The sequence below is a fragment of the Solanum pennellii genome, chromosome 4 (assembly GCF_001406875.1).
Source record: "Solanum pennellii chromosome 4, SPENNV200".
Classification (NCBI taxonomy): Eukaryota; Viridiplantae; Streptophyta; class Magnoliopsida; order Solanales; family Solanaceae; genus Solanum; species Solanum pennellii.
Window position 1 is genome coordinate 5,424,165 of NC_028640.1, and position 16,641 is coordinate 5,440,805.

At 30.0% G+C, this 16,641-nt stretch overlaps 2 protein-coding genes across 3 annotated transcripts; both read left to right on the top strand.

The window, feature by feature from the left end:
- Positions 1–4,540: 4,540 nt before the first annotated feature.
- Positions 4,541–9,751, top strand: LOC107015736 (acetyl-CoA acetyltransferase, cytosolic 1). 2 transcript variants are annotated; one of them, XR_003578063.1, is made up of 14 exons: positions 4,541–4,802; positions 5,502–5,600; positions 5,702–5,875; positions 5,958–6,063; positions 6,657–6,795; positions 7,020–7,097; positions 7,176–7,241; positions 7,784–7,869; positions 8,090–8,189; positions 8,265–8,375; positions 8,449–8,490; positions 8,650–8,736; positions 8,817–9,168; positions 9,559–9,751. XR_003578063.1 is itself a non-coding variant. In XM_015216125.2 (14 exons), exons 1-14 carry the CDS (start codon positions 4,766–4,768, stop codon positions 9,590–9,592), a joined length of 1,245 nt encoding a protein of 414 aa, XP_015071611.1. In that variant the 5' UTR covers positions 4,541–4,765; the 3' UTR covers positions 9,593–9,751. The 2 variants fall into 2 exon arrangements, 1 of the variants encoding a protein (XP_015071611.1); XM_015216125.2 differs by having other exon boundaries at positions 9,083–9,168.
- A 967-nt stretch (positions 9,752–10,718) lies between these two features.
- On the top strand, positions 10,719–14,175 carry LOC107017376 (WEB family protein At1g12150-like). Its single transcript, XM_015217619.2, has 3 exons — positions 10,719–10,942; positions 11,779–12,064; positions 12,413–14,175. Exons 1-3 carry the CDS (start codon positions 10,929–10,931, stop codon positions 14,033–14,035), a joined length of 1,923 nt encoding a protein of 640 aa, XP_015073105.2. The 5' UTR covers positions 10,719–10,928; the 3' UTR covers positions 14,036–14,175.
- Positions 14,176–16,641: the final 2,466 nt, after the last annotated feature.

Here is a 16,641-nt window from a genome sequence, read left to right on the forward strand (position 1 = left end):
CTCTCCCCTTCATTTTTATTTAATATTTTATGATTTTTTTTTATTATATTGAATATGTAAAAAATTGCATATTTTTCGTGGAGTTTTTGAATATTTGATTTTTTTGTTTAAAATATTGAATTAATATAATTTAATTTAACATTATTGAAAATTAGATAAATTAACTTCTGAAAATCGCCAACATGAATGGAAGGAGTAGTAGTTTTTAATTTGAATTCTTTAAATCAAATATTTTATATTTTTAATTATAAATTGAGGAGTTACCTACGGTTAATATAACTTCTTTTTTTCAATATCAATTTTATATTTTACAAAATAAGCAAAAACGTGCTGTTGCTTTTGGAATCAACTTCCCTGAAATGATGACTATCGTGGTTTACATATTTTATTCTACATGATTATTTAGAAAAATAAAAAAGCAAAAACGTGCAGTTATAACTTATGGAATCGAGTTGCCGCGGAATCCATCAAAAAAATATTTCTCTACATATTTTCTTCTACGGAAATGGATTAAAAATATTCTTAAACTATTCGAAATAGATTGCATTCATTTTTAAATTATACATATTTTCTTCTACGGAAATGGATTAAAAATATTCTTAAAGTATTCGAAATAGATTGCATTCATTTTTAAATTATACTTCGACTTAAAACTATCATTTTCGTCAAATTATTGGATCAAAAGTGTCATTCTTATTAACAGAAGTTGTTAACTGCCATATAGATATCACATGAATGTCACATTGCATGTCAATAGAATTTTACTGCCACAAAGACTAAACTGAAAAGGGTCAAAATATCCTTAAACTATTCGAAATAGCTCACATTTACCCTTAAACTTTATTCTGGCTTAAAACTTATATTTTCGTCAAACTATTGGATCAAAAGTATCCTTCTTATTAACGGAAGTTGTTAAATGTCACGTGGATGCAATGTGAATTAAAGTCCATTAAAAAAATGACGAATAAAATGTTATAAATTATTAAATGTTTGAAAAAAAGATAATCTACCAAGTCCAATTAATAAATGACGTGCAATGCGATTCAATAGTGCTAAAACAAATTAAATTGAAAATATAATGTAAGTTATAAATTCAAAATAAAAAATTTAACATGATACTCTTATAGCAAATTTTAACATAGCATACATAAATATAATTCTTATTTTTTTGAAAAAAAAACGTAAGTCTATAATCTTACTTAATGATAAATTCTACTCTAATTTAAAAATTAGAATACTAATAAAATTATTTTATTCAGAAACTAAGCATGGCGTAAAGAAATAGATAATACAAAAAAATTACAGAATATCATGTAAAGCAAAGTTGAGAACAAGAAGAAAATGAAATATAATAATATAAAATAAACTTTCAAAATAATAAAAATAAAATAGAACTTAAAATAATAGAAGTAAAAAAAAAAAAGTAATGTAGTTACACCATCTAAATTACCAATAATTCACAGTCTTTAAATTTAAATTGTAGAGTGTAATTACCCCTGTCAATTACACCAATAGCCTGTTGATTAAGTAATTACCTGTTCAACCAAATAGAACTGTGTAATTACACCATGGAATTGAAACAGATAGACAAGTGTTACATATAATTGAAAAAGATAATTATTTCATCTCTCTTCTAATTTCCAACTATTTCTCCTTAAAACTACTAGCAAAAGATTATTCAAAATTCTCTTCTTTCAAATTATTTTTGTATTTTTTAAAATAATAAAAGAAAATTAATATCATCTCTATTCTAAATCCAACCATTTCCACTTAAAACTAATAAAATATTGTTTAGAATTATTTTTATAAAAACCCTAACAAATAATATTTTGATTATGATTTTTCTTATTTAAAAGGTATATTCCTATGAGTGCATAACCTGTCAATTATTTTGTCTTGGAGCTCAATTCACATTCACCTAACAAATTTGGATACATTTGTTTGCATTGGTATTCATTAATCAATATTTATCTAATAGATTGATATACGTTTGTATTGGATACATTTGTTCATATTCATAATAAATTGGTGTACATTTATATTTATTGCACTAATATCTTTCAAATTTTACATAGGTATACATTTATATTAGATATATTCGTCCATATTCATTTATAAATTGGTGTACATTTGTTTGCATTAATATCTTTCTAGTTTTACATTTGTATAGGATACATTTGTTCGTATTCATAATATATGGGTATACATTTATTTGCATTAATATCTTTCAAATTTACATAGGTTTATATTTATATTGGATATGTTCGTCCATATTCATTTATAAATTAGTATATATTTGTTTGCATTAATATCTTTCTAATTTTACATTTATATTGACATTTGTTCATAATCATAATAAATTGGTATACGTTTATTTGCATTAAATATCTTTCAAATTTATACAGGTATACATTTTTATTGAATACATTCGTCCATATACTTTTATAAATTGATATACATTTGCTTGTATTAGTATAATTATAATTTTACATAGGTATGCAATTGCTTGCATTACTATTTGGAAATGCAATCAATGAAATTCATTAATAAATGTGACCGTTTGTATTCATTAATAAATTTAGATACATTCCTTCGAGACAATAAATATTATCAAATTCAATCAACAAAGTTTAAAATTTTAAAAAATTGTTATAAATATATTAATTAATTAATTATTAGAAATTGAAAAAAACACCTCAATTCAAGAAATCACAACACATTGAAATTTTTGGGGGAGGAAAACGTTGCAAAAGAATACAAATACGGCAATTTGTAAAAAAAAAATCTTGCATCCAACTACAAGATAAAGAATGTAGAAAATCTCAACTTTTTAAAAAACCTCAGACAATCAATATAAATAAAATTGGTATGATTTGAGTTATTTACTGTGAAGAATTATTATTATGATTGATTTTTAATGAAAATATTTTAAAGAAGAATATAGAAATCCTAAACTTGAAACAGGGAGAAAAAAAGGAAGAAAGAGAGAATTAAAAAATATGTAATTTTTTTTGTTGACAAATTATAAGGAGAGAGAAAAAAGAACAACAAAAATAGATATGCCAACTACTAGAAAATAAAGAGAGAAAAACAGAAGAAAAAAAATCTATTTTTTTAAAAAAAGAAGAATGTTATTATTTAATATCGAATAAATATTTAAAAAATATTTTTTCTTACTAAAAAATTTAAACCGGGCTATTTATTGCCAGTAAAGTCTATAGATTATTATATTATATCATTTTTTTCAATTATATCTAATTACATCAAGTTCAATTATCCAATGTCCTTCCAAACATGCCCTAAATGATTGCCGGATCAAGACATTTATGTAGCACTTTTATGACAGTTACCATATAACGAATCGGTACATTTCTATTATATAATGAGTTTAAAATTTTAAAAAGCAATAAAGATTTTTGAAATATTTGTATTTTAACTATGTTATAATACTTAATTTGGAACTTTAGGTATTTCACAATATTTACGTGAGTATGACACTTATTATATTTATTAAGGATAAATCCAAAAATAATTAGTCAAATTGATTAGAAATTTAGAAGGAAATGATATCCTATATCCATTCAGTAAAAGAATACCATCTACAAAGATTTCCTATTTAATTTTGCACAACAAAAAATTGATTCTAAAGTTTTCACTCAATTAAACACGTTTAGCATACTCTTACACAAAAATCAAGATCCTAATAATAGGTGATATTGAATCTAAATATTACTTTATCTAATTTATTTTGATTTAATTAAAAAGATATTTTTTAAAAATTTTATCAGCTTGAATTAAATATTCATATAATATGTCAAAATATCTTGTAATCTTATTTTCTTAAGAGAAAAGACTCAAATATGTTATTCGTTAAATATTTGACTTGTTATGTCATTTTCATTTGAAAAAATATTATGAAGTATTATTTATTAACTAAAATGACATAGATGAATTTTTTCTTAAAATTAATGACATATTTAAACCTTTTCTTCCTTTAAAAGAAATGATTTAAATAATGACGTGACCAAATCATAATTATTCATGTGTAAAAAATGATTTTGCAAAATTAAATCTGTTTTCAATTAACACATAATGATATGAATTAGTCTTATTCTCAAAAGCCAAACTTTACACAAATGACATATATGAATTATTTTCTCAAAGTTTAATGACATATTTGATCTTTTTTCTTTTTTTTTTAAAACACTTCGGATAAAAAATGTAAAATCAGAATCGTGTTAAAAAGTTAAAAACAAGAAGAGTATATTACTAAAATACGTTTAGAAATTAAAAGAAAAAACATTAAGAAATGATCATAAAACTAATCGTTTCAGATTTTAAAAGAATTATTCCTTTTAAAACAAATTAGTTAGGAAACGTGATATATATTTTAGGAAGGAGATATTCAAATTTAACTTCGAGATTTCATTTTGCAATTCTATACATTTTTTTTTAAAAAAAAAATTATGTTTTATTTATAAAATTAAAAAAATAATTCATTTTTCCATATAAGATAATATTGGCACGTAATTCTATGCAGCTCTATAAATACAAAAACCAAAATCTCCGCAACCAAAAAAAAATTGATTTGAATTTCCCAAACTTTTTGTGAAAATCTTGTTTACTGTAAAACTTCAAACCCTTAAAAAATTTGTTATTGATCGGAGCTATTTCTTCTGTTGTTACTTTGTTTTGTTTTTAAAATAAGTTAAATTAGGTCCAGATTAATTTTTGGTTCTTGATTGATGATTTTGGGAGAAATCTAATGGCAAAAATGGTTCAAGATTCCATTAAACCTCAAGGTAATGCTTTCTTTTTTTCATTTTTCTCTCATGGGGTTTTCATAAATTTCATAGTTGATAAGTTTTGGTTTTGGGGTAGGGGAAAGGGTTTACAAGTTGAGGAATCAAACTATCACCAAAAGGTGGAAGTGAAAGTTCCCGTAGTTAACTAACTGAGCTACTAAGATTTCGTTTAGTGAGTTAGGTCATCTGAATTGGGATTAAAGGGAGTAGTTTTGTGCTATTAGTGTTTGTTTGGTTAGAATTCTGAATACATATATGTAAGCTGTGATTGTTGTTTTATTTGTCTAGACATGCTTAATTCGATAATTTAGTGGTATTGGTGGAGTACTAAACAATATGATCGTAAAGATAGATTTTTTTTATAACAGTTGAGAATAAATCGCGTAGTATTTTTGCCTTGGACTTGAGACCTAATGATTCTCAATGGACTACTAGGCCACACCTTGGGTGCCGTAAAGATCTGATTTTAAACATCTAATATTCTTAGTTTTGGGATTTGCCTCATATAGTTATCGATTAACTCTATCCACCAAACTTGAACAGTTGAGAATAAATCACCTACTGTTTCATGATCCTCAATTCATTTCGTTGACTACTAGGCTACACCTTGAGTGCTGTAAAGATATGACTTTTAAAACAAATATTTTTAGTTTTGGGATTTGCTTCATGTGTATAACAAAATGTTTGAAATTTCAGATGTATGCATTGTGGGTGTTGCTCGAACGCCTATGGGTGGTTTCCTTGGTTCTCTCTCGTCTTTGTCTGCTACAGAGCTTGGTTCTGCAGCAATCCGAGGTGATAGTAATAGATAGCTAACTTTTTCATCTGTTATCTGATGTCCATTTACTTTAATTTGTTATGTTGACAACCTTCCGATATATCTGTTATGACGGTAGCTGCCCTTAAGAGAGCAAATGTAGATCCATCCCTTGTTCAAGAGGTCTTCTTTGGAAATGTTCTCAGCGCAAACTTAGGTCAAGCCCCTGCTAGACAGGCTGCCTTAGGAGCTGGGATACCTTATTCAGTGATTTGCACGACCATTAACAAAGTGTGCTCTTCAGGACTTAAAGGTAGGATCTGCATCTATACATTTCAATTATTTCTATCATGTTTTTTGCCCACTTCTTCCTGACATGTTTACGTTTGTTGTAGCAACAATGATTGCAGCCCAGACTATACAATCAGGAGCCAATGATATCGTTGTGACTGGTGGCATGGAAAGCATGTCTAATGTACCAAAATACATAGCTCAAGCAAGGTCTGATTTTTTATTCTAATGATTGTATGCATCTGGACAATAATAAAATGGAAAGCCACTTCCCAAGAAACAAGAAAAAAAAAAGAGAAGAGAGCGGAAGCACATTAAGTGTCTGTGTTAAACTGTCTTTCTTCCATCAATAATGTTCAAATCCTCAATCTGTTGTGGCTGCAAAGCTGTCCTTACAAAACAATCTACCTTATGTGAAAATGAGAAATCAAGATTTAGTTTTTTTGGTTCTCCAGGAAATTTTCCTTGTATTATAGTTTGCAATGCCTCAAAGTGAAATTGACAATTTTTGTGGAAGACACTATGCCAATGCGTTCAAAGTTTTTGCACTATATCTGTGTATTAGGCTGTTTCTTGATTTTCTAGTATGCATCTTACAAGTGGCAAATCATAATCTCTGAAAGACCTTTACTTCTCCGATTGTCGGAAAACAACACCCTTAAAGGATTTTCTCCTTCTTCTTTTTCTTTGTCTGCTTTGGGGAAGCTCTATTTTGAGGATGACTAGCACTTAGAATTAGTCAAATATAACTTATAGTAAAAATAGTTTTCCATAGTCATTTATGATTTTACTTATATTGATAGGAAGGGGTCTCGTCTAGGGCATGATACTGTTGTAGATGGCATGCTAAAAGATGGACTCTGGGATGTCTATAATGATTTCGGCATGGGCGTCTGTGCAGAACTATGTGCTGATCAGTATAAAATTACAAGAGAAGAGCAGGTAATATCTGCTGCTGCCTGAAGTTTTGAAATTTATCTCTTCATTTTTGTTTTCTTGCTTCCTATTTTTTACTTCTCCTTCTGTGGGAAGTAGCTGTGTGTTTTAATGTAAAGCTTGGAGCTGTTTTGTTTTCTGGAAACAAGGCCTTGAAAATAAACTTAGTTTTCAACACGATTTTCTATTGTATTTTCTAGGTGGTGATTTGTCTTCACATTTTTCTGTAGGATTCTTATGCTATTCAAAGCTTTGAGCGAGGAATTGCTGCACAACGTAGTGGTGCATTTGCTTGGGAAATAGTACCAGTGCGGTTCTACATTCTTTCTTAAAATGATGCTCTAGAAAGGTTGAGTGTTCGGATTAAAATCTTGATGTTCATGCAGGTAGAGATTTCTGGTGGAAGAGGAAGACCATCTAGTATTGTCGATAAAGATGAAGGCTTAATAAAGGTGAATCGGATTGTTAACAAACTCATGTATTGTACTTGAGATATATGTATTTGTTTTTTGGTTTCCGGTTGAGATCATCTTTTGGTAGATCATTCTTTTTGTGATCTTCTTTACCTTTTTATGTATCCTTTACACCTATATCACCCTGTAACGTGGGATTTTTGCTTGACAAACTGTACGAAAATCCCTGTACGATCTATTCCATAATATTCTATCTTGTGCAGTCAAATAGTGCTTCCATGTGCAAGTTTGCTTTCTATCAATGTCATTTGTAAATCTTCTTTGTCAATTTTTTTATATTTGATTTCAATCAGTTATACTCTCGGGCAGCAGACTTGGCAATTTTCACGTGTGGTTTCTTTCCCCTGCCATTGCCAAGCACATATACTTGATTTCCCAGTCTTCTTCCACACGTTCTTGATGAAATTTTTGTCTGTCCACCCTTGGTTTCCAAGTTCTGAATGTAAATGATACCTTGATCTGCTGAGTTGCTTATTTTACCTGTCAACTGTTTGAACCTCTTTTGATTGTTGTTTTGCTAGTTTGATGCCTCCAAACTAAGAAAGCTTAGACCAAGTTTCAAGGAGAATGGAGGTTCTGTTACTGCAGGCAACGCTTCCATTATAAGGTATTCTTTTGTTTGTCTCTCTGTTACCATACGTGCATGTGCCTAGGCAGACTAATTTCTTTTCACGCATTTATTATAACGTCTCTGAAATATAAGACAGTTATAAGAACCTGCTCCTAGAGTTCCTTTAGTATTTTCATGACACTGCTCTGTGTTTAGCGCTGCTTGATGTAGTAGGCTCATTTGCTTTATTTTGACCTCTTGTATGCTGTAACTCTAGTGATGGCGCTGCAGCATTAGTTCTGGTGAGTGGAAAAAAGGCGATTGAACTTGGATTGCAAGTAATCGGTAGGATCAGAGGATTTGCAGATGCAGCTCAGGTAGAAGAGAATTTTCTTTTGTTGTCTCGAGTGTTACAATTTACCGTGACTTGTCTAACAAGATTTATTGGGCAGGCACCTGAATTATTTCCAACAGCTCCAGCTCTTGCTATACCAAAAGCAATTAAGAATTCTGGCCTCGAGTCATCTCAAATTGATTATTATGAAATAAACGAAGCGTTCTCTGTAAGGATCTGCACTGTGTCTTCTGACTCTACTTTATTTTGTTTGGCCGTAATTTATCATGTTTTCTTCACAGGTTGTGGCTCTGGCCAACCAAAGACTGCTCAATCTTAATTCGGTTAGTCTCCCATTGCTGTGCACATTGGATGCTTACATAGTGAAATATCGTGGCAAATTTAGTTTTGATTAAAAAAAATTGGTATCTAATCAATTCATCCAATCCCCCCCCCCCTCGTCTCTTTCTCAATACCGGTGTAATAGTGTTCTCTGGTCACAGGGAAAACTAAATGCACACGGTGGAGCTGTGTCATTGGGACATCCTCTAGGGTGCGGTGGAGCTAGAATTCTGGTAACTCTTTTAGGGGTATGTTGGCACTTCTTCCTCTAATTATTAATGTTAAGCTATTCGACTTGGCATAACTGGTAAAATTGTTGTATGATCAGGAGGTCAGGGGTTTGAGCAGGGCTGCATACAACAAACCCTTATGATCTGGCCCTTCTCCAGACCTCGTGCATACCAGGAGCTTAGCTAGTGCATCGGACTGCCCTTTTATTTGGACTTTCATATTCTGCTAGTCATTGATTTGATATGATATGGCCATATTCTATACGTAGATATTGATAGATTGTTTTCGTAATGGACAACTGATTAGTATCTGCAGAATGTTGTTGCTTTTGATTTGTCTCACACAAATATAACTATGTTTCAGGTATTGAAGCAAAAGAATGCGAAATTTGGTGTTGCTGGAGTCTGTAACGGGGGAGGAGGAGCATCTGCCCTCGTTGTAGAGTTCATGTAAGCCTTTTCTTTTGTTAATGTCAAGATTTATTCGCTATTCATCAACCCCTTGAAATTTGTCGTACAACTTTGTTTTCTCTGCTTCTCGTCCTTTTGGATAGCTAGCTCAATCTCTTATGATTGAGAAAATTTGGCAATATTTCCTTAAAACATCAGTGAATTATATCCGTGACAGCCTCTCTACCTTTAAGGTAATAGGGGTTCAGACCCTGCTTTGTAGAATTACATTGGGTACGTCATTGTTGTATCACTGACTTCAAATGAGCTCAGGTTCTAGTCGCTCTTAACGTTCATAGACTCTGAACTGCAACTGACTCGCTGCAATCAAAGGTTGCATTTGATACAAAATAGTGTCATTTCTAACTACATTGTGTTTGCATCTTTCAGGCATGTAGGGATGGTAGCGCGTTCCTCACTTTGAAACTGGAAAAACTTCTTTGCACTATCCGCGCCAACAGTAGCAAGACGTCTAAATCTTTTACTTGTCGAAAACTATATTAGCAATGGTCTAAAGGTTCAACTTATATACATTGACAGTATAAGCGTTTTATACAATAATAGTGTATTGCAACTTCTTATAGCTGGTTTTCTGCTTTATTTTCTGCATTACCAATCAAGGCTTATTATAGAAAGTTATTTGCGCTATGTCACTACTTATATAGTGTCTGAGATAAAAGGAAAAATTACGCGCCTAATTAAATATATACTAGTTAATTATTTAACATAGTTACTAGTTTGGAAAAATTACTTTTCGCCACTAACATATAACCTTATTTACGTAGGTTACGACCAGAATTTGTATAACTTAGTTCGTAATTGTATAAATTCAAAATTTATATATGTCTGCCTTGTTCGTATATAATTATCATGTTTGTATATAAATTGTGTAAGTTCTGAAAAATTTCTAAAGATATAAATACATAATTTGTATATACTTACCTTATTGTATATGCGTAAGCAAAATATACATATGGAAATAATCATAGCTAATGAATAATTAGGCAAACCGTATCTAATTAAGGAGGTTCATTAAGTTCAATTTTTTGCTATTGATGAAATTTCCTTAGAAAAATACAACAAATCTCATAATTTTATATTATTTTATATAATTGCCAAAAAAATATATATAAATATAAATGTGAACTCCATTGATATTTTATTTTTTTATTTATTAAGGTGAGGAGTTTTAATAGCACTTTTGATCCTTCAATTCATAATAAATTTTGATTTTGATCCTCATCATACATGTATGACACAACATAAGAAATGATCAATTAATATAAGCAAATGTTTAATTCATAATTATGATGAATTTTTGAATATTCTCACAAACAAAGAAATTAAAAATTAATAAATGCAGTTAAATATCATAAAGAATTAAATTAGAATTTTTCAAGTCCCCAATTTTTCCTTTAACATACATTTGGATGATGGAGAATAATCATCGTGTAATTAACAACATATTTTTCGTTCTTATTCCGTAAAAACCTCAAAATGCTTTTGGAAAATAGTAAATGTTTTATCACCGAAAGAAAAGCAAATAAAAATAGAAAAAAAAATGAAATCACAAACATTTTGGACTCATTTATTACACAAATATTAGAAAATATTTATATCTCATATTAATTTTCTTTCATTCTATTCATATTCTTTGATCATTTTCTTTCAAATAGAAAAGGAAAATTGTTATAATACATACATGCAATGAGTTGGTAGCCATGGAGATCACAATTTCTTGAATCCTTGGCTTCTCTTTTATGAATAATAACAAGTGAGTTTTCTTTATATTTTCGAGCGTATTATTAAGCATATATAATATTTCTGGACTTATTTGAGATTGAGACTTATAATCTTTTTTACATTATAGAAAAAACGATCATACAATTTTTATACATGCAATGACAGGCGCACCTTTTTAGAAAAGGTGTCATTAGGCATAACTTCACAATTTCATATCTGTGTTTGTGAATTATTAATTATTGTGTTAGATAAGTCGTTTATATCACACGCTTTTGGAATGCAATCATTCCCTAGCGCCTGCGTTAATGTTGGATGATTCGTGCACCTATCTACCCTTTTTCTCATAAAATAATTTGGATATATATAGTTATGAAAACAAATCAACATCATTTTAAAGTGATAAAAAAGTAGATTGATTCGAAACGGAAAGTAAATTAGGTCTTAAAAATCAACATACTCCTAGATTCAAATACATTTTTACATGCAAAATTGATAGTACAATGTCAACATCGCTTACATAAAATTCTGTGTGCCCTATTCCATACATGCACATTTTTTGTCCTTTCGATTTCTGTTACTATTTATTGTTTATTGTCCCTCGATTATCATATTGTTTTGTTGTAGTTTTTGTTCTGTTACTATTAGGTGTTTTGTTATTATCTGTTGTTTCATGTATTACCGTTAATTTTTTGGGGATTGTTTTTCCTTGAACCGAGAGTCTATCGAAAATAACCTTAGAGGTAAGGTTTGCATACATTCTACCATCTCTAAACCGCATTTTGTAGGACTACATTGTGTATATTATTGCTTCTTTTCCCTCGAAACAATAGAATCTCATAATCGTGATATATGTATCATTTTATGCAGGACAGAAGACGTTATTATCGAAGCACAAAAAAATAAAATGTTTGGATTTAGTATAAGAACAGGTAAGCAAAATGCCTCAGGTTCACCAAGTTCAAAAACAGGATCTCCATCATCTGTTGGTTCACCAAAAACAGCAGGAAGTGCAGGTTCACCAAAGGCAGAAGTTGGTGAAATTGACACAAGGGCACCTTTTCAATCTGTTAGAGCTGCTGTTAGTTTGTTTGGTGATACTGGTTCTTCACCCCAAGCAAAACCAACAATTAAAAGATCAAAAACCATTGAAGAGGTACCGTAACCGTATCTAGAGTCAGTAGATTCAAAATAAACGTGATCTGAATAGAATATTTTTTGACATTAGGTCATAGTAGTGGCCGACCTAAAAATTTATAATAAGAACCTAAAGGTTGCTCTCATTAAATTTAAATTCTGAATCCGCCTTTGTATGTGTTTATACATGGTTTATACCAAAAGCAATAGATCCGGATTTCCCAAAAATGTTGATGTGTCAGATCCTTAAAAAAATGCACTACTTTTGGAGGATCCGACACGGACGTAACGACATTTTTGAAGAGTCCGAGCAGCATATAGGGTTCAATTACCATATATATACTAACAAATTTTTTCTTCTTCTCAGAGGGTGTTAGAGAAGGAAAGTAGGCTTCATTTGGCCCTAAGAGAACTAGATGGCTTCAAAGAACAGATAAGAAGTACAGAGACAACAAAAACTCATGCTCTTCGAGATCTCGAAAAGGCTAAAAGAACACTCCAGGAACTCACAGGAAAGCTCGAGACACTATGCGAAACGAAGCAAGCAGCTATTGAGGCAACAGAGACAGCAAAGGCCCGAGCCATCGAGCTCGAAGAACAGAAATCAAATAAACCTCCAGTAGGCACTGATGCTTGGAAACAGAATGTTGAAGCTGAAAGAGAACAATATCGAACATCTTCTGGTGAACTAAATTCCGCGAAACAAGAGCTTACAAACCTCCGTCAGGACTTTGATGCAGCCCTAACTGCTAAACTGGCCGCGTTTCAAGAAGCTGCAGATGCACAGCATAACGCGGCCATCAATAGAGAGAGGCTAGGTAAGCTCTCGAAAGAAGTCACTACATTACGCGAAACATTAGGACAAGTAAAAGTTGCATCTCTCCAAGCACAAGACGAGCACGAAAAACTCATCCAAGATAAAGAAGTTCACTTACAATCACTCAAAACAGCTAAAGAAGAAGCTGAAGAGAAAATCAGGGCTCTCAAAGAGGACCCTGACTCTCAACTAGTAACAGAAAACCTCGTTGAGAAGCTCGAGGTAACCAATGAAGCAATCCATGTCTTACAAGAACAACTCAATAAAGTCCGAGCCCTAGATTTAGACGCGTATAACAAAGCAAATGAAGAGCTCAATGCTACAAAGAACACGTTGAAAGAGATAGTCGCGGAGGAAAGTTCCCTCCGTGGCATAGTTGAATCTCTTAAACAAGAAGCAGAACGCGTAAAAGGCGAGCTCAATGAGCTCAACAAGAAAGCAGAGGAAACAGAGTCCCTAGTCGAAAAGTTAAAATTAGAGCTCGAAAACAGCAAGAAAGAACTCGAAACAAGCATTTCAGCTAAAACACAAGCTGAAGGAGATTCAAATGATTTACCTTCAAGAATCCAACAGTTAACTTCCGAGGCGAATCAATACACAAAAGAAGCAAATGAGATGAAGAAAAACACGGAGTTACTCAAACAAGACGCGCAATCAGCACATGAAACAACTAAAGAAACAGAGGAAAAGCTAAAAATCGCGCTAAAAGAAGCTGAAGAAGCAAAAGCAGCAGAGAAACTTGCAGATGAAAAGATACACAATCAATCAAGAAACAACAAAACAGACAATTCCACTGATGATAACAACGACGAAAAACATTCATCATCAGAATCATCTAATGGGAAGATAAGGCTATCAATTGAGGAATACGAGGCATTAAAACGAAAAGTAGAGGGAATCAAGAATGATGCTGACATAAAAGTAGCAACTGTGATGGCACAAGTCGAAACCATCAATGCCAATGAAAAACAAGCTAACGAAAAACTCGAGGGGTTGTTAAAAGAGAAGGAAGATATCAAAATCGCGACACAAGAAGCATTGAAAACAACAGAAATGGCAGAAGCAGCAAAATTGGTTGTTGAAGGAGAATTGCAGAAATGGAGAATAAAGGAACAAGAAGAAGAAGAAGTAGAAATTGGAGAATCGTCTAACGGAAATGTTGAAGAGACATAGAAGAGAAAATTTGTATAAAATAAAAATAAGAACTATAGTATAAAATTATGGGAAATTTTTATGTAATTTGGTGCAATGTTTGTGTATGTATATGATTTTTTTTTCATTTTTATTATTGAAGGCATTCAAATGTGCAGAAAGTATATGAATGTCTATTACCTTCGAGAAATGCAGAGTATGATTGCGTATAAATAGATTCTTTTAGTTCTGTATCAGGACTTCAAACTTTCTTCTTCTATCTTAATTATCTTCTCGATAAAAATGCAGAGTAAGATTGCATATATGTAAATCCTTTAAGTTCAGTCTTCTTTTAATCCGGCCCGTACATTTATTATACAAGGGATGTCTTTCTTCTTATCTAGGATAAAATTCGTAAATAATCACTTTTTGGACGTTATAATTGAAATATAATTATTATCATGAAATTTCAAATTTCACGCTAAACCTTGTGGATAGTGTAATAGAGTTTTACTTTGATATATTTGAAACTCCATGTCAATTGCTATTTATTGATTGTAGAGCTACACCTCAATTGGTAAGTGGGTAAGTAACTCGCACTCAAAAAAGTATGGTTTAATGATCAATGAAATGACTGCAACGAACATTGGAGATAATGGGATACAAAACATAAGTGAAAATTAATTTCTTTTTATCTATCTAAATCTTGATATACACACTTACATGGTATCTTGGTATGCACAACTACTCGATAGATGTGTTGGTGGAAGTAAAAAGTATCCGATGATATATTTCAATGTCATTTTGTTCATGGTGCTCAAAAATTACATACATACATACATAAATACATATATATATATATATACATATATATATATATATACATATATATATATATAGTAGTCTTTGACACGTGCTTTGCACGTCAGTCCCACAAAAATATTATATATGGTAACAGTTATATTAAAATCACATTAAACAAAAATGAAATTTTAACTAAAAATATTAAAATCACATTTTGAAGAATTTCAAAAATTATTTGCTGAAAAAATATAAATGAAATAAATGAACAACCTATATAAACGACTTCTTTATTGTAAAATGTAAATGTCAAGTAATTAGATATTTCGATAACCTGTCAAATTTGGACAATTAAATTTAATATGATAAATAATTTATCTTATTATATTATTAGGTCGAAACCTACAATATATTAGTTTGTTACTTTTCTAAGAAAGTGACAATACACACATAACACATCTTCTCAATTTGTACCAAAGTTTTAATTATCATATGTACTTGTAACAAATATATATGTTGTCTCCATATTACATTCAAATGACAAAGTAAGTTTATTGTTCTTTGTAGCATGAACAAAAAATTTCAATAGTTTGTTCATGGTTATTTTTCATACTTATCATATTTTAATTTTTTATCCTTTTTTTCTCTTACTTTATTATTCATATTTGACTTTTAAGTACTCCTTCATATTAAATTAAATTACCTCATTTGTTAGTATATGTCTTCTTCAGAGATTTTCTTGATTTCTTTTGCTCTATGTTGTTGAGGAAGAAACATTAGTTATCCTCTTTACCTTGGAAGCTAGGAGATTGAAGAAAAATAAATTTAAATAAGTCATTGTCAAACTAAAGTTATCAAGGAGGCTCTACTTTGTGAAATACACATAAATTAAGTTATTAAAATCTAATTAAAAATACAATAGTCGTATGTATATCAAATTTATTAAAAAGTAACCATGCAAAAAAATGCAAAATTATTGGAGAGACATGTTTCATACCTCATTTGTATCGGCGCAATTTCTACTAAAAGTTCTATTTAATGTCTGCAAAAGAATCACCTTACCTGGGAAAAAATTACATCATAAGTTCATAAAATAAAATTTTAGCAGTATACTATCATGTGAGAGATCAAACACTTATCAATTTAAGAATATAATTTGAATGATAGCAAAAACTGAAAAATCTGAGATTTATGCTTTTCTAAGCCAAATTCAAATGTACAATATTGTCATTAGAAGACAACGTGTAAGAAACTTATTTATAGTGATTTCTTGAAAAGTTAAAAAGTCATTCAACTTTAATGGTGATTTCTTGTAGAATTAAAAAGTTATTCAACATTAATGGTGATTCTTGAAGAGTTAAAAAGTTATTCAACTTTAATAGTTTCACACTTATAGAATAATAATAATACTTAATCATTATTTATAATAATAATAATATGATAATGATAATTAAAAAGTTGAAGGGTCTTTTCTTAATTCAACTTTAGACTAAGCATCTTCCCACTTATAATATAAAATATAATAACAATTATATAATATGATATATGATGATATATGATATATAAAAATAAAATAATAATAATAATATAATATATGAATAATATGATATGATGATGTATACATTGTTTATATCTATCATAACTTTTAAAATTTCTGGATTATCGAGAATTATGATTAAGATTAAAAACAATATCAATGTACTCATTTATCAAGAAAATAATAATTTAATTATTAAAGAACTAAAAGACTTAAATTTTGTCATTATGTAATTAAAATATTTGTATTTAATTAAATAATTAATCCAATTTTAATTTAATAAAAGGGCATATATATATATATATATATA

Bases quoted from the DNA above. Each gene is read 5' to 3' on its own strand.
- LOC107015736 (XM_015216125.2), top strand. From the start codon at position 4,766: ATGGCAAAAATGGTTCAAGATTCCATTAAACCTCAAG. The intron at 6,064-6,656 runs GTCTGATTTTTT...TTATATTGATAG, and splicing joins AAATACATAGCTCAAGCAAG to GAAGGGGTCTCGTCTAGGGC. The intron at 7,242-7,783 runs GTGAATCGGATT...TTGTTTTGCTAG, and splicing joins AAGATGAAGGCTTAATAAAG to TTTGATGCCTCCAAACTAAG.
- LOC107017376 (XM_015217619.2), top strand. The intron at 12,065-12,412 runs GTACCGTAACCG...TCTTCTTCTCAG, and splicing joins GATCAAAAACCATTGAAGAG to AGGGTGTTAGAGAAGGAAAG.